The 21,320-nt window shown below is 48.9% G+C and overlaps 1 protein-coding gene across 5 annotated transcripts in view; it reads right to left on the bottom strand.

The window, feature by feature from the left end:
- ARHGEF11 (Rho guanine nucleotide exchange factor 11) overlaps window positions 1-21,320 on the bottom strand; it is a 218,593-nt gene that overhangs the window by 87,869 nt on the left and 109,404 nt on the right. For all 5 annotated transcript variants that reach the window (XM_029580824.1, XM_029580826.1, XM_029580827.1 and 2 more), the window contains 8 exons: window positions 13,473-13,607; window positions 13,098-13,172; window positions 12,732-12,833; window positions 12,517-12,615; window positions 10,980-11,022; window positions 10,589-10,685; window positions 6,542-6,664; window positions 5,364-5,387 (listed from right to left, as the gene is read on the bottom strand). In XM_029580824.1, the coding sequence (XP_029436684.1) occupies window positions 5,364-5,387; window positions 6,542-6,664; window positions 10,589-10,685; window positions 10,980-11,022; window positions 12,517-12,615; window positions 12,732-12,833; window positions 13,098-13,172; window positions 13,473-13,607 (698 nt within the window). The remainder of the gene's footprint in view (window positions 1-5,363; window positions 5,388-6,541; window positions 6,665-10,588; window positions 10,686-10,979; window positions 11,023-12,516; window positions 12,616-12,731; window positions 12,834-13,097; window positions 13,173-13,472; window positions 13,608-21,320) is intronic.

A 21,320-nucleotide genomic window follows, 5' to 3' on the forward strand; every position in this document is an offset into this window, starting at 1 on the left:
TAAGCTGTTTATGCCCGACACACCACTCCCCGACCAAATTGGGTGATAGGGACCACCAACACACCAGTCTATCTGGGATATCCAACTCCAGAAGAAAATTGGTTCTTACCTGCTAATTTTCATTCCTGTAGTGCCACAGATCAGTCCAGACTCCTGGGTTTTGTCTCCCTTCCAGCAGATGGAGAAAGAGAAAGTTTTACTGACACTCACTTAACCTGGTGTGCCACATGCAGTTCCTTAGTATTGACCTGTACCCAAGCCAAGATGGAAAAGTATCCCAAAAACTCAACATAACCTATCAAACATCTCCCCCAAACGAGGAGGAGGAGAAGGAACCATTTAATCTGAACGACCCTTATAACCATATAAGTCAGAATGTACAACCATCACCTGAGCCAGAAAAAGCCAATTGAAAATCCTTCAGCTTATATACAAAAACCACAGATCGAGCGGACTCTCCAAACCTGGGCGGGACTCTGGACTGATCTGTGGTACTACAGGAATGAAAATTAACAGGTAAGAACCAATTTTCCTTTCCCTGTATGTACCTAGATCAGTCCAGACTCCTGAAATGTACCAAAGGTTCCCTAAACTGGGTGGGATTGCAAGAGTCCCACTTGTAATACACTTTCCCCAAAGCCCATGGTATCTGGAGCCTGAACGTCCAGACAATAATGCCTGGAGAAAGTGTGCAATGACTTCCAAGTAGCCGTCCTACAAATCTCTTGTGGCGACAATGACATTCAGCCCAGGATGCCACTTGCGAAAGAGTCGAGTGAGCTCTCAGACCCTGAGACACAGACCGTCCCATGCAAACTTACACCGAAACTATAGCCTCCTTAACCACTGCACTATGGTCGCTTTTGAAGTTTTCTGCCCTTTCTTTGCACCACTCAAGAGAATGAAAAGATGATTGGACATGCTAAAATTATTAGTGACCTCCAGATACCACAACAGTGCTCGCTTCACATCCAGACACCTCAACTCCTTATCCAAAGCAACCGTCCTATCCAAATTTGGAAAGGCTGGTAACTCCACGGACTGATTCAAGTGAAAGGACGAAGCCACCTTTAGAAGAAAAGAAGGCACCGAACGCAATGAGACCCCCGAATCTGAAATCCTTAGGAAAGGATCCCTACATGAGAGGGCTTGTAGCTCCAAAATCCACCTAACCGAACAAATTGCCACCAAAAAAAACGACCTTTAAAATAAGGTCCTTCAAAGTCACCCTGTGCAGTGGCTCAAAACGATGCCTCACACAACGCCTCAAGAACCAAGTTTAAGCACCCAGGGGACATACTTTCTGCACCTGGGGATGCAAATGTTTAACGCCTCGCAGAAAATGCACCATATCTGGATGCGAACCTTTCACCAAACCTTGCTGCAAAAAAGACAAAATGTGGGCCACAGAAGCTTGAATTGGATCCATGCTATGCTCCTTGCACCAAACCTCGAACACCTTCCACACCCACATATATGCCAAAGAGGTGGACTTCTTTCTTGCGTGTAACAAAGTGGTAACAACATCCTCCGGATAACCCTTTTCTCTCAGGCGCCTCTCTCAAAAGCCAAGCCGCAAGAGAGGCGATCAACCTGATCCAAAAATATGGGACCTTGGCGCAGCAGATTGGGGAGATGAGCCAGACGTAGTGGACCATCCACCGCGAGTGATTAAATCTGCGAACCATGGCCGATGAGTTCATTCCAGCATCACCAGAACTACCTGCCCCAGATGAATCTCTATTCTTCACAAACCTTGCCCACTAGCGGCCACAGCGGGAACACATACAGGAGAATTCCCTGTGGCCACAGGATGACTAAGCCATCGACTCCTTCTGCCCCATGCTCCCACAGAGCCTTGGCATTCCTTCTGCACTGTCATGAGATTCATGCAAGGGACTCCCCACCTGTGATGAATCAAGAGCATAGCTTCCTCTGACAACTCCCATTCCCTGGGATCCAACTGAGGAAATCTGCCTGCACGTTGTCCAATCCCACCATGTGGGAAGATGCTAGGATCTCCAAATGGCGCTCTGCCCAGTGGACTACCTCCTGGGCCTCCTGCGTCACTGCCCGACTCTTGGTACTGCCCTGCTGGTTAATGTAAGCCACCATCGTTGCATTGTCTGACAAAACTTTCACTGGTCTGCCCCGAACAAGAGGCAGGAAGGCCTGCAATGCTAGATGCACCGCTTGTCTCTAGATAGTTGATGGACCATAATGTCTCCTCTGGAGACCAGTGCCCTTGCACCACTTGAGCCTGACACACAGCCCCCCAACCAGAGAGGCTGGCATCAGTTGTGACTACTATCCAACTCAGGACCTCCAAGGCCTTCCCACGGCCCAAATTGTCCCTACACAGCCACCAATCCAGACTCAACTTGGCGCTTTTCGTAAGAGGCAGCAGTAGATGAAATTGCTCCGATACTGGGTTCCATCTGGAGAGCAAGGCTTACTAAAGTGGCCACATATGAGCAAACACCCAAGGGACCAATTCCAAAGTGGAAGCCTTAGACCCAAGAACCTGCAAATAATCCCAGACCCTGGGAACCGCCCTGCTTAGCAATCTGCGAATCTGTCCCTGGATCTTGACAATCTGCTTCTTGGTAAGAAAAACTCTCCCAAGCCTGGGGTCGAAGTGTGCTCCCAGAAATTCCAGAACTTGAGATGGCATCAGCTGGCTCTTGAGCAAATTCACAACCCAGCCCAGGGACCATAAGCGCTGCAGCACTACTGCCACTGGTGATGACAAAGATCCTCTGACTTTGCGCGAATCAACCAGTCGTCCAAATATGGGTGAACCAGGATGCCCTCCTGCCGAAGAGCTGCAGCCACTATGACCATCACCTTTGTAAAGGCCCTCGGTGCTGTTGCCAACCAAAAAGGCAGGGCGCAAAACTGAAAATGATCTCCGAGGATCATGAACCTGAGAAACCTTTGATGGTCCGGTTAAATGGGATTGTGGAGATACGCCTCGGTCAAATCTAGAGAAGCCAAAAACTCCCTATCTGAAAACAAGGTACCCTGAGAACCACATTCACTTTCTTTAAATCTAGAATCTGACGAAAAGCGCCAGATGCAGCAGGAACAAGTGCCGGTCAGAGAAAGGCGCACGTGTCTCCCCATATGCCGCACGTTGCCCGCCGCGCACCATGGCTGAGAAATTACTTTGCCTTTTTTTTTTTTTTTTAAACAACCGCTGCACAAGCTTGCCCGCACCAGCGCTACCAAAAACCAGACCTCAAGCATGCCAGATGTCCCCGAATTGGAACGCCATGAAAACCAGCCGAAGCACCTGACCGGCATTACAAAAAAGCAAAGAAAAACAGGCTTTTTTTTTTTTTTTTATACTTTATAGAAAGGTTTCCCTTTTGCAGCTGCAGACTCCGGTTGTCCAGCTGTAGAAGTGAGGAGAGGGAACTAGACCCACCAGTTATCTCCCCCCTCAGCAGGTCAAGAATCTGGACAAACCCAGGGTTTCCAATCCCTCCCGCTGGTCCGCTCCTCTTCCTGAAAGGATGGCCCCACCAGGACCTACCGACCTTCAGGGAGGGCTAAATAGTAATTCTAATCCTAAAACTACTTCTAAAATCTTTTTTAAATCTTTTTTTTTATTCTCCTCAGACTGCAGGATTTGCACCACCTTCCATCCGCTGGAGACAGAGAAATACTGATTGACTGCAGGTGGCACCTCAGATTATGTGGCAGTATCAGTAAAACTCTCTCTATCTCCATCTGCAGGAGGGCAGGCAAAACCCAGGAGTCTGGACTGATCCGAGTACGTACAGGGAACCCCTGTTCCAGAGTGACCCAACCAAGCCACCACCTGGACTCCCCCCTGAGGTGAAGAGGAAATTGAAACTCCTCTGATAATGGGTTCCAGCGGGAGAGGAGCACTCTCTGAACACCCAGGGAACCAGTTCTTGCGTCAGTGCCACAGAACCCAGGACATGTAAATAACACCAAACTCTGGGCACCTGGAGTCACAACAGGTAGCAAACCTAACTTTGCAGCTTCACCATCCTCTCCTTTATGAGGGATAACTTCCCAATTCAGGTGTCAAATTGAGTTCCCCCAGACTCTCCAAGGTCTGGGATGGCATTAGATGGCTCTTCGCTAGGCTCCCTGCCCAGCCCCCGAGTCCTCAATCTCTCTAGCGCCTGTTGTATCACCAACTGACAGAGGTTCGCTGTTTTTACCCAAACAAGACAGTCGTCCAGACATGGGTGTACCAGCACTCCTCCCTTCAAAAGGGCTGCAGCTACTATGAGCTTTGTGAATGTATGCAATGCTATCACTAACCCCTCAAGGAAGGGTGCACAAATGAAAATGGGATATGTAGATAGGCCTCTATGAGGTCTAGCAATGCCAGGAACTCTCCCTTGTGAACTGCCATGATGACTGAATGCCACATTTCTACATAAAAAGCATATGTTTTCTCCTCCTGTGCTCCCCACGCCGAACAGATGGCATTTTGTGAACTGGTGGACCGCTTGCGGCAGCTAGAGGAAATAGTGCCTGTTTCCCTGGAGGAGTGGGGAACATGTTAGTATTCCATTTATTTCAGAGTCCCAAAAAAGGAGGGGGATGTTAAACCTGATTTTAGATTTAAAGAAGGTGACTGTGGCCCTTAGGGAGCCACAGCTTCTCGCATCCGGTGGACAAATTCTAATGTATCGCCATCTTATCACTTGTAAGACCCCCCGGTCCATTGTGATTCTGGACCACTCCACATAAACGGGCTAATCACTAATGATTTCTGAAATCAGAAAAAAAAATGTGTACTTTTCTTAGGAGGGAGGAATAAACACTGACTGGACCAAAGAGGAAACCAGACCACTGGCTTTCAGCATCTTCATCTCTGTGGAACAGAAGCAAGTTAGGGTCACCAACTCCCTGGCTCAGCTGCTCAACCTGGGGCATAGTCTTCCTGGAACCTAACACCCCAAGGAATAAACAATCCTCTTGGGAATTTTTTTTTTCACACTCCAAACTGCAGGTTTTGCACCATCTACCATCTGCTGGAGACAGAGAAATACTGTCTCCACACTGGGTTATGTAGCAGTGTCAGTAAAGCTTTTCTTCTCTGTCTCCATCTGCTGGACTGATGTAGGGTATGAACTTCCTACCCTACAAACTAGAGCACCGGCATGAAGTAGGCAGGCAGGCTGCATTAAACAGGGTTTCGGGCCACAGTTTGACCTAGGTAGGCGCTGTGGCTTATGAAGCGGAATTAGCTGTCTCTCTTCTTTAAAAGCAGCACCGCCACCTGCTGGCTGTATTTTTAACAACCTTGCACATATGTGAAATGCATGCAAAACCACTCCCATGGAAGTCCAGATGTATTAGTGAAACACACTCACCTCCTATCTTCCTCATACTTTGAGCTGGGAAAAGGATGAGAAAAAAATAAGCGGGAAAGATCAGACACTTAACCCAAACATTTTTGGATTTCCTTTTATTAAAACTTCCCAACTGTTAATACCCACCCATATAACCAATCAGTGTGCAGGATCCCTGTCCTTATAATGCAGGACCTGCTGCTTCCCTGCATTTCTCATGTATACGCTATGTTATCTATGAATTTATTTATTTATTTTTTAATATTATCAGTGCAGTATCAGCTGCTGAAACATGGCGATGTAACCATGTGGTGAAATTTAGTCATCTGGCCAAACACCAAGTGCATGGGCTCATAGCCCTCATTTTCCCTCCACCCCCACCATATGGAGAAAGCACGAGGCATCAGTAGCCATTGATTCCCAATGGGTCACAGTGCATACACTGGCACTGCGCTACCATACCAAAATCCAGCAATGCCCTGTAAACTGCAGCCAAGATGCAAATCCAAGGAACAAAACTGACAAGGGCATGGAAGGGAGAGGATTGGGGATCGAGCAGGGTCTGACACGATAACGTAGACAGGGAAACCGGAATGGCTGGGCCAAGTGGTGCTTCCTATCCACTGAAAACGGCTGTTACCTTGCCTAAGAGAGAGAGTTTGAGTGGCTAATCCATTTGAATCCCCCCTCCCCCCCCCACCGCAAGGGGTGGAGATAAAGTGAAGCAGATATCCAGAGGCCACCTTGGGAGCAGAGCTGCCAAACGCTCCTTTCTGTGGAGCCGCCATCCTTTATCTATGGACAGAACCGAAGGTAGCTTTCTCGTTTTGACTCTCAGACAGAACCACTCCCACCCTCTAACAATGCACAATCCTCCAAAATACACTGGGGGGGGGGGGGGCAGATCAAGGTCTGTCACCCGGTGCCCAACAAAAGGTCTCTCCTCAGAGCATGCCAACTTTCTAGCTGACTGAGCTGGCCTTCCCAACCGACCAGGGAGAGGCCTTTAAGTTAGTCGCACTGAGAAATTGGCTGTACTTGGGGTGGGACGAGTTAAAAATAGGGCTATGGGCAGTACTTTTTTTTGTTCTGTATTTCAGCTGATTCCTTCCCATTTCTTCCCCCCTCCCCCATATGTCCCTCTCCTGGTGAGGCAAGATGTTGATTGTTACCCCTGCCCCCCCCAAAACCAGACTTACAGAATCTCTCTCAGCTGGGCAATCTGCTTCTCCGCAACCTGCCGCTCCTTCTGTGCGTCGGTATCCAAGTCCAGCAGGTCGTTCTCACCATACAGGCCGCCCAGGCCCATGGTACGTTTCGTTCTGAGATAGAGACAGAAAGCATGCAGCCAGGTCAAGGCCAAGCCCCTATAGCCAAAGGAAAGCAGCAGCAACACGATCTGCAGTGCAACATCTCAAATTCAGATCACTTATTAAGGAAGGCTACATCTGACATAAGCAATACTAAATCAATAAGTTCCATAAACCACATGCTTGGTAGTAAGAGGCAGTTTCTTGCTTAATGCCCCAAATTTTATTTATAGAAAAAGAGGCAATCTAGCCCTTGTTTAATCTTTGACACCTGCTGTCTCTGGGTCTTCAGTCCCTCCCACCATCCCCTGGGTCTAGCTTTCTTTAACAGCTATCCTAATAATCATATTATTAATGTAAATGAGATTCATCAAGTATAATGGAGATTTCCCATTTAGCCTCTTCTTATTCCCCATGGCTCCAATATATTTTCTATTCCTGTTGCTAAACTTCCCTGTTATTCCTTGCTGCAAACCACAGCCGCTATCAAATTCACTCTCCCCTATCCCTACATTCTCTATCTCACCTGCCATTCAGTCATCTGCCCTGTCCACTGCTCTTGAACGTCAACATTTTCTAACCCTCATCCTGCCTTTTCCATTATCCCTGACACCATGTCATCATCATCGCTATCAGCACAACTCTGCCTATCTTCTCTATCTTCTCCTTTTCCTTTCAGCTGGGGATATCAATCCCAATCCTGGCCCTTCAAGGCAGTTTTCACGCCATCGTCCCATATCAAGCCATAACCCCTTCTCGGGCTCCCTGTGGAATGCAAACTATCTCCAAGAAGCTTGGCTTTATTCATGACCTCTTCATCTCCTTGCCTTAACAGAGCCCTGACTTTCCCCTGAGGACACTGCTTCAGTTGCTGCTCTCTGTCATGGAGGTTATCTTCTCTCCCACACACCTCGCCCGGCAGGCCATGGTGTAGTGTTGGGTTGCTGCTCTCCCTCTCCTGCAGATTTCAACCCCTTCTCCCACCTCAATCCCACTCTTTTTCTTCCTTTGAAGTCCATCCCATCCGCCTATTCACTCCACTACCTCTCCAGGGAGCTGTCCATCTATCAACCCCCTGATAAACCTCCCTCCTCCTTTCTCACTGACTGATTCCTGGCTTTCCTTCTTCATTGACCCATCTTCCGCTTCCCTTTACCTTGGTGACTTTAATCTTCCATGATGATGACCCTCTAACTCTTATGCTTCAAAACTCCTTTCTTTAACTTCTTCATTTGATCTCAGACTCTGCTCTACCACTTCTACTCACCAGCATGGCCACTGCCTTGACACAGTCTTTGTTTCCAACTGCTGTCTCTCAGACTTCGCCATCTCAGATCATCACCTGATAACTTTCACATTAAACCACCCTCCCCTACAGACTCGTCCAGTCACCACTTACACCTTTAGGACTCTCCGAAATGTTGACCCTTGCATCATTTCCACTGCTGTTTCATCTCTTTTCCTTCATAACTTTGACTGAATCTGTTAATGAAGCAATTTCTTCTTACAACACTATACTCGTCAGCCTTAGACACTTTTGCCCTTCCACTTACCCATTCTGTAAGGTGCATTAAACCTCAGCCTTGGCTCACCCCCAGAATTCGCTACCTACGTTCCTGCGCCCAAGTCTGCAGAAAGTCTCTGGCTAAAATCCCATGCCGACTTCATATGCTTCAAATTCATGCTGACCACTTGCCAGCATGCTATTGCACCTGCCAAATAAGACTACTATGTCCATCTGACAAACTCTCTTTCATCCAACCCTCACTGTCTCTTCGCCACTCTCAATTCCCTCCTCAAACTTCCCTCGCCTCCCTCCTTCCCTTCTCTCTCTGCCCAGACTATGGCCAACTACTTCCATTAAAAAATTCACAAAATTAGTCTTGAGTGCTCCACTATTCCACCTTTACCCTCCTCTTCTCCACCTCTTTCCTCTACCCTTCCTCTTAGCCTCCACCACTTTCTCCTTTCCTGAAGTCACAATGGAGGAACCTGCCCATCTTCTCTCTTCCAAATTCACTACTTGTTCCTCTGACCCTGTCCCCACCCAATTCCTCAGCTCCATCTCCACTGCAGTCATCCCTTCTATCTGTCACATCCTCAATCCACTGCTACTGTTCTTGCTACCTTCAAATGTGCTGTAATCATACAACTCCTTAAAAATCCTCACTGGATCCCACCTGTCCTGCCAATCATTGTCCCATCTCCCTTCTGACTCCAAACTACTTGAACGTGCGGTTCATCGCCACTATCTTGATTTTCTTATATCTCAAGTCGATCTTGATCCATTCCAGTCTGGTTTCGCCCTCTACATTCAACTGAAACATCCCTTGCCAAAGTTTCCAATGACCTGTTTATGGCTAAAACCAAAGGGCTTTACTCTGTCCTTACCCTCCTTGACCTGCCTGCTGCCTTTAACGCTGTTGATCACTGCCTACTCCTTGATACTCTGTTCTTGCTTGAATTCGGGACTCTGTCCTGTCTTCGCTCTCCTCTTACCTCTCCCATTGCATCTTTAGCGTTTCCTCTGGTGGTTCCTCCTCTACTGCCATTATACTATCAATTGGTGTCCCTCAGGGCTCCATCCTGGGCCCTTTTCTCTTCTCACTATATACTAATTCCCTTGGTGCTCTGATTTCCTCTCATGAAAAACAACCAATAAGGGCTGTATAACATAGTCTGGGTAAAACAAATAAGCATGGGTGTAGCTTGCTTATTGCGGCGGCTACTACCCCTAACTAATCAAGCTAGATATTTCACTTGGATGCAGCTCCATCACTGCTCTCTACATTAAAGGTGGGGGTGGAAGGGAAATAGAACCAAGAGCTAAGAGAAACAGATAAGTATGAGAAAAAAATGTGTGAAGCTTGCTGGGCAGACTGGATTGGCCATTTGGTCTTCTTCTGCCGTCATTTCTATGTTTCTATGGCTTTCAATACCATTTTTATGCTGATGATTCCCAGATCTACCTTTGTACACCAGAAATTTAACCAGAAATCCAGTCTCGGATCTCGGCCTGCTTGCTGACATTGCTGCCTGGATGTCCCACCGTCACCTTAAACTCAACACGGCTAAGACGGAGCTCCTTATCTTTCCCCCACAAGCCCACCTCCCCCTCTTCCTCCTTTCTCTATTTCTGTGGATAACACGGTCATCCCAGTCCCATCAGCCTGTAACCTTGGAGTCCTCTTGGACTTCTCTCTCTCCTCCTCTACACATATCCAAATTGCCAAAATCCATACTTTCCTTTCTGAATGGACTACCAGTACCTTCCCTCCCTACTTAAGACTATTGCAACCTGATCTTCATAGGTCTCCCAGCAAGCCATCTCTCTCCACTGTAATCTGTCCTAAATTCAGCTGCACGACTTATCTTTCGCCAAAGTCGCTGTGCTCACATAACCCCTTCTTCTGAAGTCACCGCATTAGCTCCCTATCCACTCCCACATACAGTTCAAGCTCCTCTCTCTCACCTACAAATGCCTTCACTCTGCAGCACCTCACTACCTCTCCTATCTCAGTCTACACCCCTCCTCGTGCACTGTGCTCGTCCTCTACTGCCAAATCCAGACTCCATGCTTTCCACCTGGCTGTGCCGTGTGCTTGGAATAGTCTTCATGAGCTGGTGCACCATGCTCCCTCTCTCACCATGTTTAAATCCCATCTAAAGCCCCATCTTTTTGAAAAAAAAAAAAGGAGGAGGAGGAGGAGGAGGAGAAGAAGTAGTAGTAGTAGTAGTAGTAGTAGTAGTAGTAGTAGTAAAGAAGTAAAAGACCACTTCAGACTGGTGAATCTTAGGATCGGTTTTCCCCATTAAATCCCTTTCATGTCATTTGTATATTGCCGTGCGTCACTTAACCTTGTTTGAGGATTTTATAGAAAACATTTTTTACTTTTCAAGTTGTTTAACCCTGCCTCCCTGGATGGCAGAGGGTACCTGTAGTCCTGCAGCTGCTCCTGGATCTCTGACAGCAGTGCATCCTGAGCCTCAGACAGCGCGCCTCGTATGTCATCAGCACCTCGCAGGCGAGCGTCTGCCACCAAGGACAGAGGAAACATGAGACCAGAATGGTAGTTACAAAACAAAACTGGGAGATTGGGGGTCTAAGGGGGAGACTCCTCATATGTACAATTTCCGGGGGGGTGGGGCGGAATCTTAATAATTGTGTTATAATTTAAATTACTTAAGAAGACAGTGCTGCTGTTTTAATAAATGCATACAACTTAAAAAAAAAACAAAAAACAGGAGGCTCTTCTATTTGTGCCCCATCCCTAAAATGCTCAATGACCCCAAGGCAGGCTGCAGAAAAGAATTGAATAAAATGTACCTATTTCAGCCAATGATGAGTCAGGGGCTTTCACTCTCAGAGGCTGTAATAAAGCAAAGAAATGGTTTGCTGATTTGTTACTGCATTTCTGGGCTTCTCTAATCATTTGTCCTCAAAGCCTCTGTATTATTATTTTCACCACCACCACCCCCATATGAACTCCCTTAATCAACATCATTTGGAGCAGGGAATGGGGTTGGGGGAGGTGGGAAGAACCTTCGATCCCAAAAGAAAGGAACTGATAAATGACATGCAGGCCACAGGTCACATGGCACTTTCCCCCTTCAAAGAGCCCTCCCTATGACAGACATGAACTTCCCTCCAACTGCTTCCCAACACATAGCGGCCACCCCTGGCTTCCCATCCCTCTGCTGGGATGCAACTGCAAATAGGACGACAGCAACAGAAGCTCACTCCCAACACCCCCTCCCATAATTCTCCTTGAGGTCCTGAGAAACTTCAATTAGTAACGCTCATCAGCACAGCAGGTTTGCTGCTGTTCTCCCTCTTCCCCCCTTTCCTGCTCTGCAGTCTCTAGTATACCCCTTGTGCTCACTCCAGCTCCTTTCACCAAAGGTTACCAGAACTGCCCTGGCAGGGCACATTTCAAAGGTCCCTGGCCCAAAGTGCTCACAATCCATTTCTGGGTCCAGGGAGTTGCACAAGGCTGTGGTGCAAGGGGTGGGATAAGAGGAACTGGACCAAAACTTCCAGGTCCAAACCCCTAAGCTGCACTGGCAGCCCAGAGACACTCCTGGTACTCAGGCTTGGAGCTGAGCTGCATGGGTTACATTCTCTTTATTCAGCTCTTAAAACTACTACAGTCTATTCCCAATATTTTCCTGTGCTCCTCAAATGCACTTAACTTCAACACAGTTTTGTGGAAACCCCTAAATCTGATAATGCAGGGACGGATATTTATCCCTAAGTAGGCAACTCAAGCCCTTGCGTGTCACAAATGGGTCTACATTTTGGGCTATCTACAATGAATATGCAGGAGATAGGTCTGCATACAATGGAGGCAGCAGTTGCAAACCTATCTCCTGCATAGTCATTGTACACAGTCCAGAATTCAGACTGGTTTGTGGCATACAAGGACCAAAGTTGCCTATCTTAAGTAAGACAACTGAATTCCTGATCTCTGGCATTAAGCATGGCTCTCCAAGCCCTTCTGCCTATGACTGGGCCATTTATAAATGATATAAACCACAGATCAAGAGGACTTCATCAAAATTAAAAAGCAGAAGCTTTGCCATTCCTCATTCTTCATGTTCACGTGCACTGCCAACAAAAAGCCCTCTTACAGAAAAAAAAGATGGCCGCACAGTCAGCGTGCCAACGGCTTCTGATTGGTCGACATCTTAACCGTGATCTTTAAGAGGAGCCGCCGCTCCCTCAGAAGGAAAGCAGGGATTTCCTAGGGGAATTCTCATAAATGATCTCTCTCCCTAGAAGTAATCGGATGGGGGTTTGACAGGGGCTGGCATTCTGCTATGGGTCACAGACATGGAAACACACACAGTTTCCCTCTTCTTACCGCGTTTTTCTCCAGAAAAATATTCCAAATGTCCTTCCCCAAAGCACGAGCATCCTTGGGACCCATCTGCTGGCAAACGTCCGCACACAGGTAGAACAGCTGCAAGGAGTCAGACCGAGGAGGAGAGGAGAACACAAAGAAAACTGTGTTAAAAACAGTGGGCTGAGAGCGACCAGTGGACAGAGTGGAAAAGCATTAGTCTCTTGGCATCTTACCAAGGGGTTTGGGTCTGCCTGAGAGAAGATGTAACGCAGGAAGACGCAGAGGTGAGCAGGACGAGACTTCAGCTTCTCCAGGTCTTGGAAGAGACCGTCACACTGAAGGAGTGGGAACAAGAAAGCAGGCGTGAGATTAAGACAGGATGCGAAGACAGATGTACAAAGGACAGCACCTGACACCTCCAGACCTTCCGTCTGTTCCGACTGTCACACTGGGGAGCGGAGTAGGGCACGTGAGACCCTCATACACAATTGCAGTACTGAAGGGTTCAGCAGGGAATGTGCGACCTCCCTATACACGCAACTCTAGTACTGATGGGTTAAAGAGGGGTGTGAGACCCTCTCGCACCAGACATACCATACCTCAGTGACATAATACCCTGGATCATAGTCTTCCTCTGGACCAATAATGAGGGACCTTGGTGAGCGATCCAAACCCTAGAGTGGCAAATAGTTAAATGAGACTGCAGTTCAGACAGTAACAAAAAAGTTTAAAACCCCCTTTCATGTGTAGGTCTGAGAATTTTTAATCACTCCCAGTTTCTCTCAACATAGCACTGCACAGCTACTAGTGTGTACAGTGTCTTTGAATGCCATCTCTCTGCACAGATTCGGCAAGGGGCAATCCCTGAAAAATCCCAGCGTCTATAGTAGCCTCCGCCTAACATCTATGCTCTTTAGTTTGTATAGCATCCCTTCCTTGGTCTAACCTTCCCATCCCTTAACTCCAAAACTCACCATCTCCATTCCCGGGGTGAAGGGTGTGTCAGATCCCTGACGGCGATGCTGGTAGATCTTCATAGAGATGATGGGAGACGTCCGTGGGCTGTCCAGTCCCGGGTCAGACAGAACAGAGTTCCGATTCAGCGAGGACTATTACAAGAAACAGGTACACACACACAAAAAAAAAAAAAAAGCTGAATTAACTCAATTCTGATGCTTATGAGCAGCACCATCAATTGCTGAGGCCTCAACCAAAGCTACTCTCCATTTGCATATCTTTCATTTGCATTCATAATTCAGTAATAAAGACGTGAGAATGGACATTAGCTACAGCTAAAGCATTGATGACTGGCACTATTGCTCACAAGTTCCAGACTTGTGCTAATTCAATCCCCTTTTGTAGTCAGTTACCAGGTGTCAATATATGTACATATATTTTTGTAAAAAATCTTTTTTCTTTTTTTTTTTTTTTTTTTTTTTAAAAAGCTCAATGAATCCAAAGGAAACAAGGAAATAGAGCTGAAAACGCACAATCAAATCTTATTAGTACTACCACCGACAACAAGTACTTGCCTCCGCGTACCACCACGATGACTAACCTTAAAGTTTCCATGCGAAACCGCGGAACACTGAGGGCCGAATTTACCTTCTTTGTCCAGGATGGTCCTGAGAGACCGTTCCTTCTTTGGAACTGCATAACAGAGGAATACCTCCCCGCTCTCTGTTCCCCTATGGGAACTGGCACTACAGCCCCAGGACGTTTCAAGTGATCCACTATCTCTCGGACCTTTGTTTTGTAAGCGGACCACATGGGGAAACTTTTTTCCTGATGGGACGAGCAAAATCTAAAGCGTAGCCATCTCTTACCACCTCAAGGTCCAGGGTAATTTTTGACCCAGTCCTCGAAAAAAAGCGAAAAATGCCCTCCAACATCATTGCAAAGGCTCTGCACTTCCTAAACCAGTACCAGAATTGTTCCGGACAGGCCTACAGCCCCCTCGAAAGGGCTTCCCCCAGGACATAGTCCTGGCAGAAAACTGCCGCTGCGGACCCCCAGAACTTTTAAACTGATGAAATCTTCTGTTGCTCCGAATCCTAGTCCATGCTGGTACCAACTTTCTATCCTTAGGCTAGTCGTCCTGCAACTTGTGCACCTTAGTTTCACCTAGATGCTTCATAATCTTCTCCAACTTTAAAAGACAGATGTATAGAGACAGCACCTGACACCTCCGGACCTTCCTTCGGTTCTGGCCGTCACACTGGGGAATGTAGTAGGGTGCGCGAGACCCCCATACACAGCTGCAGTACTGAGGGGGTGCAGCAGGGAGTGTGAGACCTCCCTATACATGTAACTCTAGTACTGATGGGTCGAAGTGGGGTGTGGGACCCTCACGCACCATACCTCGGCGACATAATACCCTGGATCATAGTCTTCCTCTGGTACAATAATGAAGGACTTTGGTAAGCAATCCAAACCCTAGAGTGGCAAATAATTAAATGAGACTGCAGTTCAGACAGTAGCAAAAAAGTTTAAACACACCCTTTCATGTGTGTGCCCGAGACTTTTTAATCACTCCCAGTTTCTTTCAACATAACACTGCACGGCTACTAGTGTGTAAAGTGTCTTTGTATGCCGTCTCTCTGCACAGATTCAGACAACAAGGGGTACTCCATGAAAAATCCCAGAGTCTATAGTAGCTTCTTTAAAAGAAGTGCTCCAAGCTGCAACTTGGACCAAACATCTGCTGACCAATTCCACAACTATAGCAGACGCCTAGAGGACATTGCTGGCATCATAATCCGTGAAGAGGTCCTCATTAGATCATAAAAGGCATCGGTTCCATAGGCCATCGCTGCTTCCAGCCGGTCCGCTTGCTGCGCGCCCGCTGCTACTGCAAGATGTGATTCCTGCAACTGTTGGACCCACCGGAGGCTTGCCTGCTGCACACCACAGCCGTGATGACCAGAGCAGAAATCTCAAAAATCCGCTTGAGATGGAGCTCCAACTTTCGATCCTGCACGTCCCTCAATGAGGCGGATCCCACTACTGGAAAGGAAAATTGGTTCTTACCTGCTAATTTTCGTTCCTGGAATACACTAGATCAGTCCAGACTCCTGCGTTCTGCCTCCCTTCCAGTAGATGGAGACAAAGATTTATTGACACTGGAATATAACCTAGTATGCCACTTGCCTTTTGCACCAAATACGCCTCATGCATGAAAAGGACGAACTCAGATGAAAACATCGTGGGGTCCTCCAAAGCATCCCCCGGAAGGATTCCCCCCCCCCCCCCGACGCCAGAATCTGGCTCCCTGCTCTACCAGAGATAACAGGAGGGGAGAGTAAGATCCACATACACCCGAAAAAGCCCCGAAGGGCCTGCAGCTCCTAACAACATGGATGCCTTTCTCGTGCCCAGCAGGAGAGGGGCGGCCGACTTCAAAGGCACTCCCACGCCTGTTTTCTGCTTAGGCTGGCACGCCAGCCTGGCTTCTGCTGGCCCCCAACCTGCCCTCTCCACCAGAGGTGCAACGGGAGCAAAGCCCGGAGCGGGAAGGCCACGTACAAACATCAGAGCATGAACGGCAAGCACTGCCATGCGCCATCTCCACAAACGCTGCACTGACCCAAAAATAAGTCCCGACCGCGTGGCAACACGAGCGCTGCCGTGCCATTGACCCCCTCTGCTGCCCAAGAATTCCCTTCCCAGCAGCTAGTGAGCAGCGCATGGGCCCCACACAGCCTTCCTGGCTGTTACAAACCCTGTCACTCCTCTATTCCTTTTTTATTTATTTATTTATTTTTTAAACTTTAATCAAAAAACCAAGGGTATTTCCCTGAGGATGAAGAGCTGTGGGACTCGCACTGTTCTCCTGGGGGAGGGAGCTGGCCCCACCAGCTATACATCCCCCAGAGGCCGAGCCAGGCAAGGGTCCCCAACCCCCTGCTCGTTCTCCTCAATACCAGGAAGGATAGCCCCACCAGGGCCTAGCAACCTCCCGGTAGGATCTTCTGAATTCCCTTTCCTGGTTTTATATCCAGACTGCAGGGATTGCACTTCTACTATCTGCTGAAGACAGAGAAATACTGAGGGACTGCATGTGGCACACTAGGTTATATGTCAGTGTCAGTAAAACTTTCTCTGTCTCCATCTGCTAGAAGAGAGGCAAAACCCAGGAGTCTGGACTGATCCAGGTATGAACAGGAATAGCAGTTTTCTTGCTGACTGGCGACACAGACATTCACTTTGGGCAGAGATAACTGCAAGGTGTCCTTCGCCAAAGCTCTTCCGACTCTCAGACTGGACTCAGGAGTACCCCACTCCCTGACCACCAGCTTCTACACAGACTTGTGGAAGGAAACGCCTTAGCTGGCCTTCTCAGGCCGTCCAAAATCGTATCTGTGCCTCCAAGTCAGACTCTTCCTGCGGCACCTTGATGCTACGCTCCTGAAGAACCTGTGGAATCAGCAGCTCAAGTTCCTCCTGCGAAAGAGGAGACCCACCTTGGGATCGACTCCCTTCAGCCGCAGGCACCTCTGCGGATGATGGATCAAGTCTGGCGCATCCTGCAGTAGAAGCCCCCTTGGGACCGCCCAGGGGTCTCCTGCTGATCCTCTGAATCATCTGTATTATCCTTTGGGTCCCCAGAACCGAAAGCCAAGCGCAAAACATGCCAAACTTTGATAAGAGGCCAAGGTGGAAAAACATACAGCAGAACTGTCGTCGGCCAGGGCAACGCCTGAGCATCCATGCCCTCTGCCCCTGTGTCCCTGCGACGAGCAAAGAAACGCGGAGCCTGGACATTCTTGAAGGTCGCCATCAGATCCATGCACGGTGTGCCCCATCTGTCGCAGATGAACTGAAAAGCCCTGTCCACCAGTTCCCACTCTCCGGGGTCGAGCTGATTTCGACTTAGAAAATCCACGAGTACATTGTCGACCCCTGCTATGTGGGACACAGCTATGCTGGCTAGGTGCAGTTCCGCCCAATGGAACAACAGATGAGCTTCCAACCCACCAGACAACTCCTGGTGCCACCCTGACGATTGATGTAGGCCACTGTGGTCACATTGTCCAACAGCACTCTGACCAACTTCCCCTGAATGAGAGGAAGGAAGGTCCACAGTGCCAGGCGCACCGCTCTGGTTTCCAGACGATTGATCGACCACCGAGACTCCTCCGGAGACCAGAGCCCCTGCACCAACCTCCACAAGCAAACCACTCCCCAACCGGAAAGGCTGTCATCCGTGGTGACTACCGTCCAGTCTGGAATCAGCAGTGGGACACCCCGATGCAGATTGTCCAAACACACCCACCAATGTAGACTGGACCGAGCGGACTCCGTCAATGGCAGGGGAAAGTAGAACTGTTCGGAAATTGGACTCCACCGAGAAAGCAATGCCGATTGTAAGGGCCACATGTGCACGAATGACCACGGGACAAATTCTAGCGTTGAGGTCATGAAACCTAGCACCTGAAAGTAATCCCAGACCGTCGGAGGATGTTTCCCTAGCAAAGTCCTTACTTGGCCCTGCAGTTTGAGACTGCGATCAAGACATAAGATAAACCCTCCCCTGATGGGTGTCAAACAAAGCTCTCAACAACGATTGGGAGGGGATGAGGTGACACTTGGCCATGTTGACCACCCAACCAAGAGACTGCAGCACCCGGTGGATCGCTGATTGACACAGTTTTGGACTTCGCCCGGATCAACCAATCGTCCAAGTACGGATGCACCAACAAGCCCTCCCGGCGAAGTTGAGCTGCCACTACCACCATAATCTTGGTGAATGTTCTGGCCTGAAAATGGTAGTGTTTTCCTAAGATGAAAAATCTCAGATATTTCTGATGGTCCACTCTGATTCCAATATGCAAATTCGCCTGCGTCAGGTCTAGAGAAGCCAGAAACTCTCCCGGATGAATGGAAGCTATGACCGATCGTAACGTCTCCATGCGAAAGCAGGGGATCCAAAGGCATCTGTTGACGCGCTTTAGATCGAGGATAGGTCGGAAGGAACCCTTCTTTTTTGGAATGACGAAGTATATGGAATAACATCCCCTTCCCTGCTCTGGAGAAGGTACCGGAACAATCGCCCCCAGATCTAGAAGACTATGCAAAGTTTGTTTGACCACTTGACGTTTTTCGGCATACCCACATGGGGATATCAAGAATCACGGGCTGGGATGGCGTGCAAAATCTAAAGCGTACCCATGTTTTATCACTGAAAGCACCCACTGGTCCTACGTGATTGTGGCCCATTCCTCGTAAAACAGAGACAATCTGCCCCCTACCTTCGGTACGGAGGAATGGACCGGCTGGACATCATTGCGCGGCCTTACCACCTGAAGTCGCCTGGGAAGCACCAGGTCTGCTGAAGCACCTGCCTCAAAAAGGTTGCGACCAGGCCTGCTGTCGGCTCCCACTAGGGCAAAAAGGAAGAAGTGTTCGTACAAGCTGGACGAGATTTTCGAGTCCCTCGAAATCGGGACTGTGCCGAGAAGGTTCCTCTGGAGCACGCCCTGTCCTCTGGGAGGTGATGAATCTTATTCTCACCCAGTGACTGAATCATGTCTTCCAGTTCCTTTCCAAATAAAAGTTTTCCCTTAAAGGGTAAAGACCCCAACCAGGATTTGGAGGCCCCATCCGCAGACCAGTTCCTTAACCACAATAATCTGCATACCGATACCGCCGAGACCATGGAACGAGCTGAAGTCCGTAGGAGATCATAAAGAGCATCAGCATTATAAGCAACCACCGCTTTGAGGTGGCCAGCCTGCCGAGCTTCGCCCTCCGAAAGGCCCTCATTGGCTAGCAATTGTTGCACCCAACAAAGCCCTGCTCTCAGGGCAAAATTGCTACACATCGCCGCCCAGACTCCTAGGGCGGAGACCTCAAAGATCTTCTTAAGCTGAACCTCTTGCTTCTGATCCTGTAGGTCCTTAAGAGTTGTGGCCCCCATGACCGGAATAGTAGTTTTTTTTGTTACCGCAGAAACAGAGGCATCCACTTTCGGAACTCAAAGCATTTCCAAAGCATCTTCTGGTAGGGGATAAAGCTTATCCATAGCCTTCGTGACCTTTAACCCCAAATCCAGGGTATCCTATTCACGAAAGAGCAGGTCCATAGATGAAAAATGGAATGGAAAGGCTGTAGCAGGACCACTCAGGCCCAACAATACTGGGTCCAACGAGCCCAAACAAGACTCTTTGGTAGTCGCAGCAATCCCTAATTCCTCCAGAATGGCAGGAATTAGGGTTCCCAGCTCATCTCTAAGGAACAGGCGGACCACCTTAGGGTCATCGCCCTCTGTGATATGACTCTGCCGCGCAGTCCCGTGTGGTTGGTCGCCGTCTCCCTCGACCCCCCTCGGGGGCAGGGGCAGCCCATCCGGATCTGGAGACTCTGAAGCTGAGTCCGTATCCTCCCGGGGTGGTATAGCCCACAACGGACGTTTTGTCTTTGAAGACATCCCCGGGTCCATCGACTGGCACCACCTCTTGCCTATAGGGGGCGGCACGTCGAAGCCCCTGGGCTTCGAATCATGCCTTTTTGAGGCCTTGAGCGCCTTAAAGGCTCTATGCATAGCCAGGATAAAATCTGAAGAAAAAGAAGGGAACCCTCCGAATCTGTTCCTGTATCGTCATCTTGCACCCCTCCCCCGCAGCTCCCGCAGGCGAAACAGGCCGCGGAGCTGTCTGTTGAGGGGAGAGCGGGGAATTCCCTTCCCCCACCGTGAGAGGAAAGAAGCTGCTCCTAAAATGGCGCCTTTTCCTGCGCTCACCGGCAACAGTCTAGAAGCAGAAGCAGGCAGCTCTCCGATCACGATCGTCATTGATCTCCGCCGCACAACCACCCCCCTGACCGGCCCCGACATCCCTTCACCTCCGGGGATGCAGGCCGAGCACAGTCCATCCCGTGAGAGGCACGCGTGTCCCGATCCGCAAGCTAAACAAAACAGACCGCGTGGCATCAGGAAGCCGGGCCGACAATAAAACTAATAAAAATACCAACCGAGCCGAAGAAGCGGGGGGGGGGGGGGGGGGGGGGGGGGGGTTTGGACGCAAAAGACCGCTTGCCGCGACAGAAAAGCTAACAGAGAGACCCACTACAGAAATCTTTTTTTTTTTTTTTAACTTGGCGCAGTCTAACCTCTTCCGCTGTCCACAGACGGGTCCCTGAAGCGGTCTGGCTGGGGTGAGTGATCCGGGCTCCCCGGTATCTCCCCAAGCTGGGCTGCCAAAAAGGCAAAGGTAAGGTCCTCGACCCTTAGCCACAGCTGCCTGCAGAACCAGGGAGGGATGGTCCCCTCAGGATCTGCCACACAATAACTGGAGCAAGCTAAAGAAGGGTTCCCAACCCCCCTGCCTCACCAGGCCCTCACAACTCCCTGGGAGGCTCTCTTTGAAATTTCGCCAAATCTTCTGGGGTTTTTTTTGTTTTTTTTTAAACTCAGGCTGCAGGTTTTGCACTATCTGCCATTTGCTGGAGACAGAAAAATACTGAGGGACTGCAGGTGGCACTCGACGTTATATAGCAGTTTCAATAAATCTCCCATCTGCTGGCAGGGGTTCAAAACCCAGGAGTCTGGACTGATCTGGGTACATACAGGGAAAGTGAATTATTATTTAGATATAGGCTGAGCCCACGTACACAGAGTATCCAAAATATGCTTTACAGTTACAACACATACTGCCACCTCTGGGAGGACGGCAGCAGCAGCACACTTCTAGCTCTTACGCAGGCTCAATATTACTACTGCTCTCAAACTGGATAAACTGAAGTACAAGAGTGACTTTCCCCAAGGTCATGGAATCCGTGAAAGAGACTGGAGCCAGTAAGTCAATGTGTCAAGAGTTCCATTT

This window comes from Rhinatrema bivittatum, chromosome 16, assembly GCF_901001135.1.
Source record: "Rhinatrema bivittatum chromosome 16, aRhiBiv1.1, whole genome shotgun sequence".
Lineage (NCBI taxonomy): Eukaryota > Metazoa > Chordata > Amphibia > Gymnophiona > Rhinatrematidae > Rhinatrema > Rhinatrema bivittatum.